The following is a 21,345-nucleotide window of genomic DNA, read 5'->3' as shown; positions in this document are numbered from 1 at the left end:
ACAAAATTTTTCGACGACCTCGCCGTATGACGACGTATACCAGCGTATTTTAGCGTACTCTTAACGTATGCAAAACTTACCCTAACCAAAGCCCGTAACGTATTCGACGTACGCCAGCGTATTCGCCAGATTCCTCATACGTCGGGCATACGCTGTCTAAAACGCCAAGGTGTGACAGCGCCATTACGAACCTCACTAATATCGACATTTTTGCATAGTGTGCGGCAATTTGTGAAGAGGAATAAAGGAACAAATTGCCCTAAAATTATCATCCCTTTGTAATTTGAAAGCATCATAATGATTTTCTTGGTTTATTTATGCTACTGAAGTTGATCTATCATAGTATCTGTCCATTTGAGGAGGGGAGTTGAGGACCGTAGCTAATGATCACGGATCCAGGCTCCCACCTTTGGAAGAGGGTTATCAATTCATGTATCGTTCCATTGTTGTTTTTGGCCCGTGCTTTGAGAGGCACAAGAAGTATTTTATTGTGAAATATGATATAGGCAGGTGAAAACCTTTGACTTTATTATTTTTTTAGGGGGTTGTCAATTTTTTCCTGGAAGATATGGGTGGATTTTGTAGTGAAGACCTTTTTTGCTTGTCAAAACAATGACGAAATAACGTAGTTTTCCTAAGGAAAATCTTTTTTTTTTTTGCTTGTCAAACTCTTTTTGGAACAGATCACTTCGAATTGGTAATGAAATCCCTTTTTTGCTCAAAATTTTCCTTAAAAATGCCTCCTCCCCCCTCTTTTGGAAAATCCTTGATCCGCTCCTGGTTTTGTCTGCCAGACTTTAAGTGAGAATAATTCATCTAGGGTCCGCTCATCCCACATTATATCCACTTCCAGGATTTATTCCAAACGCAATTTCCATATTTCTTCACCTTTCTCTATACGCATCGCCCTGAATCTTGGATTCAAAGTCAATTTTTTGAACAATTTTTAAAACACCATCTTTATTGATTAAAGACCCATATACCTGTCACTGTTGCAGTTCATCACTGCATAAAGTATATATGAACGTTTTTAGAGGACTTAGTTGTGGCTTCACATAAAAATTGTTAATGAAAAAAAAAATGAAAATTTAGAGGAATAATAATAATAATAATCCGCTTTTATATAGCGCTTAATCCATCGGAACGACGTTTCTAAGCGCTTTACAGATATATTATTACCCCGGTCATCGGATTCAATCAGTCATTCCCGCACACAATGTGTGCACATCCTCCACTCCCTGGGGAGTATTCCAGTCAGTCGCCTGTGAGGCGCACACAATACTGGACAAGCTACAATGACTTTCACATCCTACCGGGTACCCATTTAGCACCTGGGTCAAGATATGTTTTCCCTAAATTTATAAAGCACGTATTCAAAGACGTTTTCTAAAGAGTATAAAACTTACTCCAACGGAGGCGCAAAATGTCCTTAAAGGTAAAATTCATAATTTTCTGAAAAGAACCAGCCAATGGAAAACGATCTGATGGTCACTCCACATTCGCAAGAGTGGAATTTCGGATGATAATTCATATTATTCAACATTTACCATTAACACGATTAAGCCTTCATTCGGATGATAATACTTACAACTGGCTAGCATATAGTGTCAATTATTCAGGTTTATTTTGTGACATTTTCCTTCTTAACTGTTAGAAATAAGTCATGGAGATATTGAGTGATAAGAACGAGAATTTCATATGGCTATACAAACCTCGGTTACACTTCGTAATTCCGAAATACGCAAATTGCCTATAGCTCGATGTTCGTTAATCCGAAAACGTAAAAGGGTTCGTTAATCCGAACATTTGTGGCGTTATTCCGAAGGTTCGATAATCCGAAAACGAAATAAGGTTCGTTGTTACGAAGGTTCGTTAGACCGAAAACGAAATAAGGTTAGTTGTTCCGAAGGTTCGTTTATCCGAAAACGAAATAAGGTTCGTTGTTCCGAAGGTTCGTTAGACCGAAAACGAAATAAGGTTAGTTAATCATTTAGTTTTCGGATTAACGAACCTTCGGAATTACGAACCTCATTTCGTTTTCGGACTAACGAACCTTCGGAATTACGAACCTCATTTCGTTTTCGGACTAACGAACCTTCGGAATTACGAACCTCATTTCGTTTTCGGACTAACGAACCTTCGGAATTACGAACCTTCGGAAATACGAACCTTCGGAATAACGAACCTTCGGAATATCCGAACCTTCTGAATAACGAAGCTTCGGAATTACGAATGTATGCGCAAGCCTCTACCTAAGAATGCTAAGAGGAAATAACAATTGAAAATTAACCGGTTTGTTGCATAAATTTGGGTATTTTCCGATTAAAAGAATAGACCACTCGACTACCTGTATTTATTTCCCCATGTTATACTGATATTACTGTTTGCTATCATTAAGAGGTATATTGCTCTGCTAATATTTGAACATAAGTGACAATTCAGGGTGGATAAAAGATAAAGGAAATAAAAGGTCATTCGTTTACGCTTAGTGACCCTCCGAAACAAATACGAGGTTAGATAAAATAAGAATAAATATTAGATCAACGCCTTTAATAGGTAAAAGTTAATGTATCCCAGCATTATGTAAATCAAGTTTATAAATAAGCTTTGGTTAAGTCACGCAGAGTGGTTACTCAAAAGGGTTTTAAAATGCACATCAGATGTAATTTTGGAAGAAAAAAAAATAGTTCCAACAACTTCAAACATGGTCTAAGTCTGCGCTAAAACTTTGGGAAGTAGAAAATGTCAAAACTTTGATTCCAGTAATTAAGGGATTAATAAATTTAGATGTTTTTCATAAATTTATTTCATTGTTTTAGTTTCAGAATCCTGAGTAAAATCTGAATCATAGACTACATCTTTATAAAAATGTTACATCAGAGTTCAAAATGAGAACCTTTAATTCATGTCAAGGATTATTAGATTAACTTGCACATGAAGACGCAAGTTTTTGTATAAAAAAAGACACGCCTACCTGTGTCGTACAATTGTTATGTCAGATGAATAAATCAGGGGCAGCGGAGCAAAGTTGAAAGGGGGCACAGGGAAAAAAGGCACATTTTCTTTCGAAAAGGGCACTATAAAAACAAAGGGAAAAAATGAACAATGGTAATGAGCCAAAATTTTAGAGGTGGCTAGATTTGTCGTATCACGTAAACTTTATAAGAAGTTGCGATCGAGCAAAGCAAGCGAGCAGAAATTGTAACATTTTTATAACGAAAATCCAACTGTGAAAGATTTTGACATAATTTTTCAGAAAATAATATCATATATCACCCTTCTCTCTTTTCTTTTTGCCTTTTCTTGGTCTTGATTTTTTTTTTTTTGGGGGGGGGAAGAGCCCACCCATCTGTACGCCATTGCTTATCTACCCCACTTAAAGGTCAAGTCCACCCCAGAAATATGTTGATTTAAATAAATATAGAAAAATCAAACTAGCACAACGCTGACAATTTCATGAAAATCGAATATAAAATAAAAAAGTTTTATGACATTTCAGAGTTTTGCTTATTTTTCACAAAACAGTGATATGCACAATTCATTGACATGCAAATGAGACAGTCAATGATGTCCTTAACTCACTATTTCTTTTGTGTTTTTTTTTTTTTTCATTTTTTACTCGTTAACACATAAAACGGGTCTTTCTCTCGTAAGAAGGCACAGAAAACGTTAGTGAGGGACACTTTTCTTGGGTAAAAAGGGACACTGATTCGGGTCATTGTCAGGTGAAAGCGGGAACAGAATATGTTCGAGAGGGGGCATTTTTTTTGTAAAACTTGGCACTTATACGAGAAAGGGCACTTTTTCAGTGCTTCAAAAAGTGTGTGGGGGGCTCTGCCCCCGGTGCCCAGGATCGTCGCTGCTGGAATAAATCATGATAAACTCTGAACGTACAGTTAAATAAATACCGCAAGTCTTCAACGAGGTCTATCCTTGTTAGATGGTAGAATAAATTTGAGACGTCTGTAGGCCTATGGTCTGTTGATATCATACCCAAAAAAAAAGTATTTAAGAGTTTAAAAAATTGGTCCTGTAATATTTTGTTTGTTTTTAATGAATATGATTAATAAGACATTGTAGGGCTTGCACGTTACAGTATATTCTCATGGAATTCGGAACACACATTTGTCTTGGGGTAACGATATGCAAGACACATTTTTCGCATGTGTTGGAAATTGTGTTGCCATGGTAACGGTATATTGTGGAAAAAAATGAGGTTAAAAATTTTCGTTTCGAACTTGTTTCTCATTTTTTAGCTAATTCTCATGGAAATTGGCAAACACATTGGTTTTGAGGTAAAGATATAAAAGATTTATTTTTTTATGTGTGTGCTTTAGAAATCGTGTTGCCATGGTAACAACATTTATATGGCGAAATTGGGTAAAAATCTTGCGGTTCGAACTTCTTCATCAGTTTTCAATCGATTCTCATGAAATTTGGCTCATACATTGGTCTTGAGGTAAAGATGTGCAAAAAATGGGCTTTTGGACGTCTGTCGGAAAATCGTGTTCCCACAGTAACCGTATATTATGCTCCAAAACCCAGAAAAACTCTTTGTGGATCAAATACGACCGCTAAAAGCTCAAAATGCGTTTTGAACTACTTCATTCGTTTTACCCAATTCTCTTGAAATTGGACACACACTAGTTAAGGGGTGCAAAAAAAATTCACCTTTGTTTGAAATTGTGTTGCAATGGTAACAACATGCTATTGTCCAAACCCTCGAAAACTACTTCCCCTTTTTTTACCATTGCTCTTGAAATCTACTGAAATCCCAATTCAGTTTAATGAAATTGCTTCTCATCTGACTTCGCTCAATACAAACCGTATCATAAGAACAATAGGGCTGACGCCCATATAAAGTAGATCAACAAGTTACGATAATTAGCCTATTTGCAAGCATGATGTGATTGATGCTTTATCAGACACACCAACAAAAGCGATTAAGAATTGGCCGAGGTAGTTTAAGCACGGAGTCATGTGCGTCATCATGACATATACTTTAAAGACAGCTAACAGTTAGGATTATATTATTGATTAATTATTCATTAAATGTTCTCCAGGAGAACATTTAATGAATAGACTTGTCGGACGTTTTATCCGACAAGTCACATTTTATCCGATCGTTACATTGGTAACATTGCTTCTCGGCCAATCACGATCAAGAAATGTTGTCAGATGAAAATGTTTATAAATCGCTCCCAAGATCTTATCAAATCAATCTCCTGGCATTTCGTTTTTTTCGTCCTCATCAAAACGATACTTGAACTTCATATCTCGTCATTTCATTTTTCATGGTCTTACGAAGTCTGTAATTGCAATCTCGTCTTGTCAGCATCATCGTGACCTTTACCCTGTTGATTTCTGATATTACAAACAAATATTTGTTTTTATTTCCCCTAATAACCTCCGTGAGCAAAGTCCAAAATTTGTTTTGAAAATACAATCGTTTTCTTCAAAACAAAATACATTCATTATGGTTCCGAAACGTAATATAAGGTATGAGCAACTTTTGTACACAATACATATAGGCTCAGCTTTTATTCCAGTTTTGTATAATGCCAGAAACGCAATCCACATCTTTTCTTGTTTTAGCAGCCAGTCGCAGGACAGGACATTAACATATTTCATTTAGTAGGCGCGAAATATTAGAATGAATCCGTTACATTCTGTATCTATTAAATTTCAAGTTAGTATCAATGACATATACCAGAGGGGGGGGGGTGGAGCCATGCCTTCCAAAACCAAGACAAAATAAAAATGAATTGAAAATCCACAGACAAAAAACTACGAAAGGAAAACAAATTAAGAGGCAAAGAAAGGATAAAGTGTGATGTTATTTTCTGAATATTATGTAACAGATTTATCATACCATGTTGCCCCCCCCCCCCTCAATTTTTGGCTCATTACGGCACCGCTCGGTAAAAAACCCCTCTGACATCAGACAGAACGGAGTCCTATCACTAATATTTCACTATACCCTTTATTCAATGATTTGAGCATACATGTGTAGGCAGGGAAAAGGATTTGTGCAATACAAACACTGTATCCTATCTTGCTAAATAGGTAGAAATCTATACAACCGTACAAGCATTTAATAAACATAATACTTCATCATGAATATATTTCAAATGATTGGTTGTCTTCTTTTTTTCAAATCCCAGGTGGCTGCTAGTTTGGCCGCATCAAACTTTGATAATGAAATGAGAACGCAGGCTCTGCAGTTTGACCAGACTGGGTTTTCTGATAACACGAAGCGACTGCTGGGTAAATTGATATACATTGGTGATGCTGCTTTGGAAAACCAGGAAGATTTGGAAGAGGTAGGGTAAAACATCCCCCGGATAAGATTTGCACATGCGTATTTTTCTAGTCAGCACATCAGAAGATTGGCGGTTAGCCAAAGAGCAAAATCTTCAAAGACAAATTTTCACTCATCGGGGAGTTGCTCTACATGAAGAATATTTCAAATATACATTTTCTGGCGCGAGGAGGGTGATGCTTTCGAAAGACATAAGCTAGTAGTCATTGAAGTATGTGAAAATTTATTCAAATTTATACATTCATTATTTTTCAGGGCAATACAATATCAAAACTATATCAGTTTATTATTTCTTGCGCATTATTATTTGATTCATTGGTAATTTCATGTTCAACTTTTTGAGTTATTTGTGAGTTTGCTCTACTTCATACAGCTGACTAACTTACTATCGGACATGGAGACTCGCTATGCAACAGGAAAACCCTGCAAGGAGGACGGTACCTGCTATTCTTTAGAACCAGGTGAGGTTTTGAGATGTCATCCTGTCAAAATAAATCCGCTCTTCCGTTTGAATAAGTTACATTTCCGTAATATCATATCAAGGAAAATAATAGATGTTTTATCAGTTTTGCTTTATATTTTCGAAAACATATATTTAAAGAGAGAGAGAGAGAGAGATTGCACAGCGCTTTCTTTTAAACAACATGGCCCGTATTCTGATAGCAGGTTTAACTTAAACTCAGGTTTAAAGTTGTGGTTTAAGTATGGGAAGCCAAAAGTAGCAAATTTTTTATTAAAGTTGTATGTTTCTTATGTTTACTGTGCTCTTTCCTGATTCATCGATGGTGAAGACAATCATTTATACTTCTTAGACAATTAGAATGATTTGAGAGCCAATTGAGCTGAAGTATGATATCTCTACTGTTAGTGATTAATGTAACAATTGGCTATCCATACTTAAACCTGAGTTTAAGTTAAACCTGCTATCAGAATACGGACCCATGGCGCAATGATAAATGTTATTTAAGGGAGACTTTTCGGAAAACATTTCGGAAAACATTTCGGAAATTCACTTTTACTAAATACTCCTACGACTACCCTGTTCAATTTTCCTAGTTTTTACTTGCTTTGCTGGCCCTTAAAGTTGGATTAGCTATTTCTATACTTGGTTGCATGAAATTGTGTTCGAATTCGCAGAACGGGTTTCTTTTTCTACATTAATAACGAGTTTCTATTATGTCGGTGAAAAAGTATGAATCATGTAAATTTAGCATCATATGTGCTATATGAATTTTCTTCTGTTTATATTTCAATGATATCTGCAAAGATCTCACCAGGATCATGGCTGAGTCACGTGACTACCAGGAACTTTATTGGGCATGGGATGCCTGGCGCGATGAGGTCGGAGCTCCAGCCCGACAGGACTACGTCCGATACGTCGAACTGAAAAATATGGCTGCTCAAGCCAATGGTAAATAATTATCATGATGACGCACATGATTCACTTTTCATTGATTCCATTGCTATCAGTGGCGTACAGATGGGGGCTTCAGGGCGCTTGCCTCCCCCCCCCATTTGTCATGACCAGGGAAAAAAAATAAAATGAATTAGTGAAGGGTGTAATATGAATATTGTTTTCTGAATATTATGTAAAAAATTATCGCAAAATTGAATTTTAGTCATAAAAAATGTCGAAATTTTTGCTCGCTCGCAACTTTTTTTTAAAATACGTCATTTCTGACCCTAAAATTTTTTTGGGCTCATTACGCTACTGATGGCTATAACAAATAAAAATAGCAGAGAGGCATTGTGCAAACCCACTCATCACGCACCCACACCAAATCCTCTTCAGCCCCCCACACACCAATGCTTTATTTTTAAACACCGATGTATGTATAAACATATAATGTAGAGGATAGACATTAAATCACGTTGGTGAGAATCTCGGGACTTTTTACAATTTTATTTTAGGATTTGACCTTTCATGATTTCTTTTGATTTTTGACATGGGAAGTAAATGATACGTGAGAAATACCGTTTTTTATTTCATCATGCTAACAGTCCAACGTGGTGTGAATGATAAGATTGTTTCACGAAACCCCTAGTTAATTAAAATCCTAAAGAATTAGTTTGCTGATGTTCTAGCATTCCAGCATTCTAAGACTGATAGTTTTACATTAAAATATACCTGTTGTTGAGATGTCGCTGACACTCATTGTGGAATGCTTTGATATTATTCAATTTTACTTTGCAAAATCAATCCAAAGAGGAATCATTGGGGAAAAAAATAATGTTTAAATGTCATGAACAAAAACATTATGCCAAAACACGATAATACAATTTTAGTAAGGCTATTTTCAAGATTAATAATGTTAGTCAAGACGATAATACTAGGCCTATACAAATACAATGGGGACAGTAATGATGAAATAAATTAATTATGTAATTGCTATCAACATAGTCAATTTAAAGGGGCAGCCCATCGATATTTTTAATGAAACACATCTGCTTATCAATACAATCAAAAGATTTACTTACAATATATTAAATATGAGTATTTCGAGGAATTAATTAAGTACATAGCAGTTAGGCAAGACTCACTAATCAGTACTTTGTTGAAATGGGCGTTTCAATTTGTTTCTGAGAATGAAACTATTAAATTCATAACATATTTAAGACATGATCTGCAATGAAACGAAGGAATTACCGACATACTGATAGTCGTGGTCGAGGCATAGACATTAATTATTTACAAATCGACTGTCTGCGTCATTAAAAACACTCCATGCTGTGACGTCATAACGTATTCCAATTGGAAATGCTGTTTATCAAGGGTTTCCCCTTTGGGCATTTCCGCCCTCTTTTATCTTCAAGTTAATATGGACTGTTGGATATGGAGACGAAAGAGGAGAAACATAATAAAACAATATTATGCCGTGTGCTTTCAATTAGATATGAAATGGGTAGAGCCAATTAACGCTGAAGAGAGCTGCATCATTGGTCCTCAATGCACACTGGAGCTGTTTCATTGTTTGTTATTATCCAAATAACATGCTCTATTGGTACGAAATCAACTGAGTCTATACGGGCCAGGCACTGATCCAGGGGACATTTACTCCTAACACACCCACACACACCTTCTGAAAATTACCCCTGTTTGGAAAAGGCTTTTCCCTCAAGAACAATTTACCAAAAAGCTCTACAACTATGACAATATAATGAAATTATATTATCTATCAACTGATTTTTGTTTTTATTTTAGATCAACCTGACAACGGAGCTTACTGGCGTTCTTGGTATGAGGTGGATAATCTAGAAGAAATGACCGAGGAGCTATACAATCAACTCACACCACTTTACACCAACCTGCACGCTTATGTTCGTAGAAAGTTATACAATGTGTATGGCAGCGATTATATCAACCTGCGTGGACCTATTCCTGCTCACATACTTGGTAGGCCATATATACTTTAGTCAAATTAAATAGATGATATGATTTTGGGTCATAGCGATCATGGTTTTGTCCATTCTTGAAATAACGGTACATTTCAAAATAATCGTTGTTGCTCTTAAGATCATGAGAACACAATGCAGCTCCGTTGTGATGTATGTAATTTATGGCGCTATTTCGTAACCAAGTTCCGAAACCTACTCACAAATCGAAGTTTTTTTAAAGGCTAAATAGATATCATATAAATAACAATGATTGTCTGAAATCATTTTAAATGGTTAGAATACAAAGATCCGAAAGTAAGAGAAAATCTATTGGGACAAAAGTTTGAAAGAGGTAAGCTTTGAAGTTTTAATTCAATGTTCTCTAATCATGTGGTGTCTCACAACATACAGGTAATATGTGGGCCCAATCCTGGCTCCAACTCCTAGATCTCTGCCAGCCATTCCCTAATAAACCCAGTGTAGATATCACGCCAGTCCTTATTGAAAAGGTAAGTTGCACTATTTACATTGTACGTATAGAGTATGAATTATCATGGATATAGTATGTCTATGGTATAACTGCTGATTCCTTTATATGAGAGAAAATGGTAAGGAGAATGAAACAAGTAGAAAGTGTTTCTGTGTAGTTGAACATGTTAGAGAGAAACTGTCTGGATGTTTGTGCGTTTGTTATAAGGAGTGGTGTTGAGTAGAGTAGAGAAGAAAAAAAACAAATATTGAAAAGAATGGACAATCGAGCATTACAGTCGAGAATATATCCTGATATCCACTGTCATGTTTGTGATCATTGGTCACACGTGTCTTGGAATTTGGCAGCATTATTTATCGGAACGACATAAACTTGGTGAACGTAGTTTTTATGTGAAGAAAAAATATGAATCAGGGGGTTGTTCGTACTGAAGAAAGGTTTTCTATATAAAGCAGAAAAAATGATTTAAAAATATTGGTGAAGGTTTGAGGAAAATCCATCAAATATAAACAAACTTAATAGAATTTTTTTTTCTGTGACGTCATAAACTAGCAGCTGCCGCATGTGTTATGTAATATAAAAATTAATGTACAACTCTCAATTTTGGAAAGGATCGTGATGATTGATATTAATTGTCTTCTTTCAGGTGCGTTGTCTGTTGATAATATGTAAGGTACAATAACAACGATTTTCATTTTTTTTTAGGAGAAAGTGACATTTCATCGATTTTTTTAATTCACCATACATTGGAAGCTGCTCACATATGCGCAAATCAAAATTCTAATAGCCCTTTTCTTAATTTTGGTGGTATTCGCTCTGACTTTAACCAATATTTATTTGTCCTTTTTGCAATGTTATTTTTTTCTGTCGGGGTGAACCTCCCTTTTAATATGATGGCATGATTCTAAACATCGTGTGTTTTAAAACGTTTTCCGTGATACTTTTATACAGGGTTATACTCCCCTGCAAATGTTTCAAGTCTCAGATGAGTTTTTTGCGTCACTTGGACTGATCCCAATGCCTGAGGAATTCTGGAACGAATCGATGCTTGAACGACCAAGCGATGGACGTGACGTTGTATGCCATGCTTCAGCTTGGGACTTTTACAACCAAAAGGATTTCAGGTAACCCAAATCTCTCAGTCGGTTTTTGATAGTACGAGATTATGATTATAGTAATATTGACGATTCGAAATTTGTGGGATTTTTGTACATTCGTATTAGGACTACTTAACACTCATCTCAAATGTGGTAATTACCTTTCTCTGATATCGGTGTATTTTCCATTTTCGAAGTTAAGGAAATATTTAATGTTTTATAAACACTGATAAAGGCTGGCTTTAAATTCTTCAGTTGTGTATTGAAACATTATGATATTATAGTACTAAAATAGCATGGTAATAAAGTATACGTATTAATATCTACTATATATGCTAACATCATTACTTTACATTTACTGTCCCCTACCTCCTGCAACCTTCCCACTCCTATCCCCCCCATCGCCCTCCTCGTCGTATTCTTCCACCTCTCCTAGAATAACCCAATGTACCCAGGTGATCATGGAGGACTTCATTGTCGTCCATCACGAGATGGGTCACGTAGAATATTACCTCCAGATCAAAGAACTACACGTTCTGTTCCGCAATGGCGCCAACCCGGGGTTCCATGAGGCTGTAGGGGATGTTATTGCTCTCTCTGTATCCACACCTTCTCATCTCAAATCAATTGGTCTTTTGAAAGAAGTTGACGATGATCTAGGTGCACCACTGTTGTTTATGCTGTCTTGTGTAGATTGGTGTTGCTTCCCTTCGTTGTATGGTTCTGTTTCATGTTTTGTTTCAAAGGAAATTTGGAAGCTTGAATCATTGAACTTATATTTTTCCATTTTCCCCACTTTTTACAGCGTAAATTTCATATGGTGTAACAGAGACATAATATATTACTATAATCAATATCATATATCGATCATTTAAAGATTGAGATATTGGGCTTCCAACACTTTTTTTTTTGGGGGGGGGTGGTTCTAGTGTGATGATCTGTATTAATTCAGTGTCGGAAAAAGACGATTTGGGTTTGAGAGAATATTTATGTACCTTTTATTTTTTGCTCAAATACAATTTTGACATCCTTTGTTGTATACTCTCTACATTCTCTCATTGCATACCCGGATGTATCTGATCCATATTTAGAATCAAACAATGTACTGATATAACCATGGATGATTTCATCACCATTCACCATGAGATGGGACACGTTGAGTATTTCCTACAGTACAAGGACCAACCAGTGTCATACCGTGACGGCGCAAATCCTGGATTCCACGAGGCCGTAGGCGATGTACTCGCTCTGTCGGTCGCGACACCAGCCCATCTCTATTCTGTTGGTCTCCTGGATGAAGTCGAGGATGATGAGGGTATTTTCTATCTACATCGTTTATTCTGGATACACAATCTTGTTTTCATCTCATCTTTATCAAGTCTCATTACATCTGTAAACGTGATATTCTCCATTTCCTTTTTTCAGCCTGTTAACCAAAAATATGTTTGGGTCAACATAGAAATAGCACATTCTGAAGTTCTTTTATTATAACTTTCCAAATTATGTACCAATTCAGCTTTGATGCTGTTTTATCAGTTTTGGTAATTTCTAATTTCTGGTGGCTTCAAATATACCAATGCATCTGGCTCATTTCAACTGACTTAGAGTGAAGTGGTACAAATTCAGATTCATCTTCATAGAAAAATGAACATAAGGCAAAATAAACAAAGGGAAAACAAAAGTGAAACGGAACAAATGGCGCTACTAAGTTCGAATAGGTCAGAAGGTTATAAGTTTATCCCGTTTACGACTTATTTTATTTTTACATTTTTCAACTCATACCTCTACGAGCATCATATTCTAAAAACTGGACGGACTTAATTGATATTTATAATCAGCGACTTTGTGTTTCTTAGAATAAAGCAATGTACGGATATAACCATGGACGACTTCATCACAGTTCACCATGAGATGGGACATGTTGAGTATTATCTGCAATACAAGGATCAACCTGTAAAGTACAGACGAGGTGCCAATCCTGGATTCCATGAGGCTGTGGGTGATGTTCTAGCTCTTTCTGTCTCGACACCGGCCCATCTTAAAGCTGTTGGTCTCTTAGACGAGGTCGAAGATGATGAGGGTATACTTAATACATATTTGCCGCCTGCTTCAGTCATACACATTCCGTATTTTTCGTGATTATTATCGTAACTCTATTTTATTGTACAAGATTGCATTCTACATGTCCTATTAGGCTGTCTTTCATGATTTTAAGAAAATGCTATAAATTATCCTCCGCCGTCAGAATAGTTAAGGCCATAATCCCCTGAGATAAAATCACTAACATAGGTTGCAATTTTGCACGATTACCAAACGCATTTTAAGCTTTGGAAATCAGCTCATGGATGAAATCTCAAGTTACTACAAGACTCAGATATATTTCAAATATACAACCTGGGAAGGATTAACAAAATGGATGAGGTCTTGAACAATAATATTGAAAGACAGCTTGATATATAGCAGAGTTCATCATCTGCGTCAGCTATTACCATTTAGAATCTCACCATCTTCCGTAAAACATCCCGAATACACTGCTCAAAATAACCCAATCAAATCCTAACATCATCTGGGACATCAGCTAACTCATTCCAACACCAACACTTCTATACAGTTTAAACGATTCGAAAGTGGAGCAAAAAAGCCCAATTATGGTTTTCTTCAGATTAAAGCAATCTACTATACCACAAGACAAACTGTTCAGTTCATATAGTAAACAGCATTGCATGCTTTTGAAGTCAACATCTAGTTCACTGGGCTGAGTATTGTATTATTTTTTCAAAAGAGTAATTCCTATCTCCATTGTTCTACTAATATCCAGCAGTTTATAAAGTGATCAGTATTACTCACTCCGTATACCCAGTCAGTATAAAGGCCGAATATAACCTTAGATGGATAAATTATCTCATAAATATCATATTTGTATCATAATTCCTTTAAAAAATCAATCTGAGTATTTAGAGTTTTTAGAGAAAGGATCTTAGTCAATTTGTTTATAGGAGCAAGCTGAGGGGTGTAGCCCCTACAGTCACAACAATACGCGTGGCAACTTTGAATATTAATTGAACATGAACTGGTTGTTTTTGCAGTACACTTTAAAGTAAATAACTTTCTTATCTACGTCAAAGTTTGTTAACCATCGATATAAACTGTGGGATACTTGGGATGTATCAACGCACTCATGAATGACATCCGCTACGAACGATCGAACACCTCACCGCATCCAGCGATTGCCTGATCATACTAACACGACTAACCTTCTTCGGGACCTATGTACGCAAAACGCATGGAAGAATTATGCTCAAAATGCATGGTAAAGCACAACCTAAATAACCCATAAAAAATCATTTTATGCCGCATGTATTGGCTGATTTTTTTTTAAAGTTAAACATTCATTCATCCCCCGGCACTACCAGTTTTGATTCCAACGAGAGGTGGGCCTATGTTTCGCAGGTGGATCAGAGAAACCGGTGGACTAGAAGTCTCAGAGTTGAGCTCTGTCCAAAAACCACTTGTTGGATTAAATGAAAAACCTGCCTCATTCACCTATTCTACCGTGGATCCTAGTAGGATCCACAATTCTACCATGACTACCAGTCCACCCCTGCCTGCATCCGAACCCTATCTTGATCTTGAAACCAGCATGCAATGAAGAATAAAACTTGATTGATTTTCTAGAGTCAAGCAATGTACAGATATCACGCAGGATGACTTCATCACAATTCACCACGAGATGGGACACGTTGAGTATTATCTGCAATACAAGGATCAACCTGTAAAGTACAGACGAGGTGCCAATCCTGGATTTCATGAGGCTGTGGGTGACGTTCTAGCTCTTTCTGTCTCAACACCACAGCATCTTTTCTCCGTCGGTCTTCTGAATGAAGTTGCAGATCACGACGGTATATCAGGGATTCCCTTTTTTATACTCCCCTTTTCCGAATCTGAAACTTAGGATCAAATTGATGGATGGATAAGTCGGGGTTAGTAGTCCTATAGGAAATAGTTGTTCAAAATATTTTTGGTGTCGATTCGTGGAATTTTTTTTCAACCGATCGAATATACAGCTCTTCTACATGTACACTATTTAATAGAACCAAATTTGTTCTTATGCGCTATATCATACTTTTCAGTAATAAAACCTTTCTTATGCACTTTGCCTTCCATCCATCCCATAATGACTAAATTGGAGGCTCTACATTTTTATAAAAAAAATGGAGCCTCCGTAATAATACATAAATTAAACGTATAAATATACGTCTAATTATTCCATGCTCACATCAAAACCATCTTATTACAAATCTATTTTCTAAGTCTGGGTCATTTACCATAAGTGTTTGTGTTTCACTTATTATTTAATCCGAAAACAAAACAAAGTGTTGTCTTTTCATTTTTATAAACACATCTTGTAAACCGTGACCTAAATATAAAATCCATGTTACGCACTCGTTCCACCAATCTGTTTCAATTTTGTCTTCGTATTTTTCCATATGTAATGTTATCATGCAAGTGTCAGTACAGTATCAATTTTTTGTAGAGTGAAAAATAACATTTCCCATCAATGATTGTACGAACTTAAATGGTATGCTTTTTATCAGGTTTATTGATATATCTAGGGACAAAGTAACAGTATATTATAATTTACTAGCAACGGCTCATTACATTTTACAAACAAAACCGAATCGAGTCACAATTTATAACAAACAATGTTAGATATGCTTTTAAACATTGTAGTTTCGTTTCTTTATGAAACGTTGTTGTTTTTGTATCATATTTCCCGGCATATTTCTAATGATATTGTCCTCTATAAAATATCACAGCAAAATTATTGTTTCTGCCATTCCCTCTTCCCAGTAGGATGAAATAGGTCATAACTAAAATTGCACAGATTCAGACCATTACAATTGCACAAAAAATATCCAACGCGCTCCCAATACAGCAATATTATTATCTTATTTTACATCTAAATCCGTTATTACAGAGGCCGATCTGAATTTTTTGATGAGCATGGCACTGGACAAGATTGCTTTCCTTCCTTTTGGGTACCTAATGGATCGATATAGATGGAGAATCTTTGACGGAACTACCCCCGAATCAAAGTATAATGAAGACTGGTGGAAACTAAGGTATAGTCGGTGGACGCATTAACATAGTACCTGAAGTATCTAGTCAAAGTATGGTGACATCGCAAGTGTTATATAACATTTTAAGCAGTGGTGATAAAAGATGATTATAGAAGTAAAATGAAAAGTAAAAGGGAAATGAGGAGGGAGAAGAAATAGATGAAGAAGAGGGAAAAGAGAGGTGGAAGCAGAAATTTGGTGAGAAAGAAGCAACTAGGGAAAAGAAGAAGATGTAGACATGGTAGACGACGCCACCCAAGTCCTTCCCAAATCTTCCTATCTTTCCCCACCCTGTTGACACGTACCCAGTCGAGCTCGGGCATATGTTAGGGGAAGATTGTTGGATTAGGTTGGGGTGGGTCTTGTGAGTCTGTTGAGTATTGGGCTTTGGGCTTTGGGAAATGCAGCTTCCCGTAACAGGGGCGAAGACTAGTGAACGGATAGCAGGGGCCAGGCCTAAGCCGATAGCCTTGTCTAGTTAGTAGTAAGTACTTGCATTATTAACTTGTAATGTTTGTATGAATAACGGTACCTCTATCAACTGCACCAACACGTACTTCTTTTATTTTTGTTGGCTGTGACTCTTTCATTCAATATCGGTGCAGGCGAATACAGTAAACCAGAATTTATCAGGATCTTATTTTTGTTGTTTTTTAACTCATCAGATTTAGGTTGCCCCTTGGGCCGCTGCCGCTGCAAGTCAAGGTATCATGTTTGCCCCCTGCTGAAAACGTAGCTCTGCCCCCCGCCCGGCCGCGCCCCGGTCCCGAAGGACCCATCACCCCTATCAGCTTTTCTGTGGCTAGTAGAGCTATCTGCGTTGGATACAGTACACTAGCTTTAGAACGAAAATATTTTAACGATGTTATAACTCCCCAAAATACCATGAGAATAAACTTATTTATCTTTATCAAATGACATTCCACTATTCCTGAATCAAAATATATATTCCAGAGATCACACATTTAGTCACTTAAGAATTTTCCTTCAAATAAAAAAAAAAGCTTATCGGGTATTTCGCACGATAAAAGATTGCCACTTGGGGACTCGAGCGTTAGATGTCTAATCAATACTCAATAGCAGAAGCGCCAGTCAAAGAATGGAGACACGCCTCATCATTAACATAACAAAAATAGACAGTGATTAATACTTATTTCTAAATGACAAATCACAGAATGAGAATGCTACTTGTACAACATTGATTTGAGAAACGATGCAGCGGGACAGAAAAGGTGGATTTATAGAAACAATCCCTATTTCACTTATTAAAAGGCATTAAACACAAAAAGGGTTTATAATTATAATCAGGATGAATTTTGAGTTGGAAATTAGGTTTCAAAGATCCCAACCATAATATTGACCGAATTAGCGTCGTTGTTATTTTTCTAATGTACACTTTTTTTTTTTTCCATAAGACTGCAATACCAGGGCATCATCCCACCTGTAACCCGTACGGAAGAAGATTTCGACCCTGCAGCCAAGTTCCACATTCCTTCTGACGTACCTTATATCAGGTGAGAATAAAAGCTGAAATTATGGAGATAACATCGTCAGGTAATTTTTTGCCAAATAGTGGCCACGTATAAAAAGGGAAACTCCTATTTGATGAGAAGCTCTCATCGTAGTTAACAAACATGCATAAAACAAATGCCAACTGATAACATTATTGGTGTCTGCAATTTATTTCTTGTTTGTGTTTTCTGTGGAAATCCGACGCATGGGAAGACCCAGACTCCATCAAACATTTCACAGACTGAATTTTGAAACTTTCATGTTGAATCCGATCATTCATGTGGATTTTCTTCTTTTTTTCATCAAGAGATTTGTCTCATTCTTTGCAGGTATTTCATCAGTTTTGTCATACAGTTCCAGTTTCACGATGCTTTGTGCAAAGCAGCAGGTCATGTTGGTCCTCTTCATAAATGTGATATTTACCAATCAAGAGAAGCTGGTACACTTCTGTCGTAAGTTCCGCGTTTTCAGCCATTTTTTTTACTATAAAAGTGTTATGAATATTTGAATCAAGGCAATTTTCTTTGTTCGATAATCTATTGATTTAAATAAACGAAGATGATATTGGCGTGCTTATTTTGTGTACGTATTCTTTATATTGAGAATAACTTTCATCTTATGTAACCTTTGGGTCTATGTTATACGTCCTAAAATCGAAATTTGCATCACAGCAAACAAGTCAATCCAAGTGTAAAAGCATGCTAAATAGAAATTATACAAAAATAATTAGAAGATAACCATTTGGTTGATTCACATTATCAGTACAATGCGGTTTAAGAACTGTCGAAATTCGGTAGAGAGGGATTGGGTGCAAAGATAAATCGACCCCCCCCCCCCGCCCCCTCCTCTCTCTCTATTAAAGGTGATATACATTTATCTATGATTTCAGAGACATGCTGAAAAAGGGTTCAAGTGAGCCTTGGCCTAACGCCATGGAAGCAATCACCGGTTCTCGTGAAATGAATGCTACTGCTCTTGTTACTTACTTCCAACCCCTGATTGACTATCTGGAAGCAGAGAATGAACGAAATGGTGACATTGCAGGATGGCCAGAAACATACACACCAGCAGGTCAGTACTATACCCGGTTTGTTGCATGTCCACACAGGTTGGTTTTTCGGCCAGAGACAAGAAGGAAATTTGCGACCAATATTTCATCAACAATTGAAACTAATATCAGACATTACAAAGCACAAGCATTCAAAATTATTGTTTATGTTTTATGATGTTTTATCTACTTTATTGTTCGGACAACGGACCCCAACTTCCTACTTGCCACTTCACAACCATTTGCCTTCGTCACATTTGTCTTAAAAGACATTGTACTCTAAATGAATGCATGGCTTGAAATTCGTCTCCAAAATGCCTCTGTATTTTTTTTATTGAATCTTGTTTACTTTCTTATTTTGCACACATTTAAGCAGGGCTGGTGTTAATAGGTATTCATTTTAGCATACCTTGTGTATCCATGATTTATGTTAGCCATGTTAAAGTGAAAAGATTTCTCATTATGCGCTTCCAACAATTATAGTCATCATATTAACACTTTATTAATTAATACCGTTTTTATTGTTTATTCATTTATTTATTAGTCTTTTTTTAGTAGGGTGGCTCCATCAGTAATTGATATGCTGTTGTCCTTGGAGGCCCTACAACAAAATACAAACATATAACAAACATGAATATAAAAAGTGTACAATGTAAGTTGAAACGAACAAACTGTAAAGAAAAGAACAACAAGGGGCCAGTTAATAAATTAAGACTATTATAACGCCAAAATAAAAGACTAAATGAGGATTCGGATTAAGCATTTCTTAAAAAATTAGGTAGTCAAAAGACTACCTAATAAACTAAGGCTTACTTGACACCCACCCGAAGGTCTTTATAGGTGAATAACTAACTGACTAGATATAATTGACAAGCCAAATATTGTCAAAGTTACAATCCAAATATTGCCAGATTGACAAGCCAAATAAAAACGGTTTTCAAAGGAACTTAAAAGCTGAATGAAATATTTGAGCTTGAGCTTTAATGCCATTTTTAAATTACACTAAATTGAGCAAATATCATTTGATATCTGAATGAACTTACAATCTGTTCTTTTTTGTTTTAATCTTGCAGATCCAAACTTTGGCGTAACAGTACAGCCTTCTACGACAGCGATCTTCCTTTGCATATTCATTATACTTGCGAGAATATTTTAGGAACCAAGATTTGTAATTCTTTAGTAGCTTAAACTTACTCCTCACCGTGATCTGTTACATCAGAACGATTATCATGGTGTAAAAAAAATCTTTGGTGTCTTTTGATGTCATCAGGTGTGACATTTTTTTTCACAAAAAAGTGTGTATTATAACAACGAAGAAATTATGTTTTATATCCGTACTAAAGTTGAAGTCGAATAATAGTGGATTAATGAAATAGCAATCATAAATTAACTTTTATATGCCGGTCTTAACCCAAGTATTGGTATTCGAAAACGATTATTCACGGTTAGGGTTTTATATATATTCCATATCACAAACTACTATTTTTTTTCAATTATGAGCATAGCTACGATGTTTTCTGTAATAATTAAATAGCAATGCAATATAGATGCATTATTTCACAAATTTTGTAATCTAGATCATATAGATAAGTTAGTGGAGTACAAATTTACAAACACTCATTTTATTTGTATATTAGAAAATGAAGATAAATACTAAGACATACATTTGTAATTCAGAAGAGCATTGGTTTTTACTTGAGTTGAGATCGGGACATAATTTAGTAGTTATGTTCTTATGACACGGAGTACCAGTGTTCAACGACGCCTGGGTAATACAGTGAACTGGAAATAAAACACAAAGACTTGACAATTTTGAAACGCTCATTTTCCAATGACTTTTATTATACCAATAAGTAACAATTTGCATATTCAATACCATATGTCTACATGCATCATCATCTTCATCAGTAGTACTTTTTAATTTCAGAATAAAGCACAATCACTATTTCAGTTCCGTAGAATATTTTCGTCATTGAATTCATATTTTTCACATATCTCTTGACATAAATTTAAGAGCCGTTTACATTCAACATCTGTATCATGGTTTTCAAATAGATATGGAAACATGAACTCTTGAATAATCACTTCAAATCATCTCATTATTCTAGCGTATGTTATATTACATATACATGTACAGTATACTTAATTATATTAGCCGATATCAAGAGACGTAAGTTGTTCTAGCTGTTAGGCGGTTCCACAAAATGAAACCATCAAAACCAGGGAAAATACAAGTGTCATTTAAAATATGAAATAACGATATAAAATCTGAAACCGGAACTGAAAAATAAGATGAAATATCATACAAATATAAAAGTAAAGTATGTTCTAAACATAACAACATGCGAATGATATCATCATGGAATGCAACGCAATAAAAA

At 35.9% G+C, this 21,345-nt stretch overlaps 1 protein-coding gene across 3 annotated transcripts in view; it reads left to right on the top strand.

The window, feature by feature from the left end:
- Positions 1-21,345, top strand: part of LOC121410891 (angiotensin-converting enzyme-like) — a 29,068-nt gene extending 7,723 nt beyond the window's left edge. Inside the window, exons 2-13 of one of the 3 annotated variants that reach the window (XM_041603256.1) lie at positions 6,165-6,323; positions 6,696-6,783; positions 7,590-7,733; positions 9,525-9,716; positions 10,109-10,206; positions 11,139-11,311; positions 14,960-15,183; positions 16,263-16,407; positions 17,820-17,918; positions 18,246-18,368; positions 18,806-18,987; positions 20,038-21,345. In XM_041603256.1, the coding sequence (XP_041459190.1) occupies positions 6,165-6,323; positions 6,696-6,783; positions 7,590-7,733; positions 9,525-9,716; positions 10,109-10,206; positions 11,139-11,311; positions 14,960-15,183; positions 16,263-16,407; positions 17,820-17,918; positions 18,246-18,368; positions 18,806-18,987; positions 20,038-20,120 (1,710 nt within the window). In that variant the 3' untranslated portion in view covers positions 20,121-21,345. Of the gene's footprint in view, positions 1-6,164; positions 6,324-6,695; positions 6,784-7,589; positions 7,734-9,524; positions 9,717-10,108; positions 10,207-11,138; positions 11,312-12,375; positions 12,600-13,140; positions 13,365-14,959; positions 15,184-16,262; positions 16,408-17,819; positions 17,919-18,245; positions 18,369-18,805; positions 18,988-20,037 lie in introns of all 3 variants that reach the window. The other 2 variants (XM_041603255.1, XM_041603254.1) reach the window with 2 other exon arrangements.

The sequence above is a fragment of the Lytechinus variegatus genome, chromosome 3 (genome assembly GCF_018143015.1).
Source record: "Lytechinus variegatus isolate NC3 chromosome 3, Lvar_3.0, whole genome shotgun sequence".
NCBI lineage: Eukaryota > Metazoa > Echinodermata > Echinoidea > Temnopleuroida > Toxopneustidae > Lytechinus > Lytechinus variegatus.
This window is presented reverse-complemented; position numbering and strand designations above follow the sequence as displayed.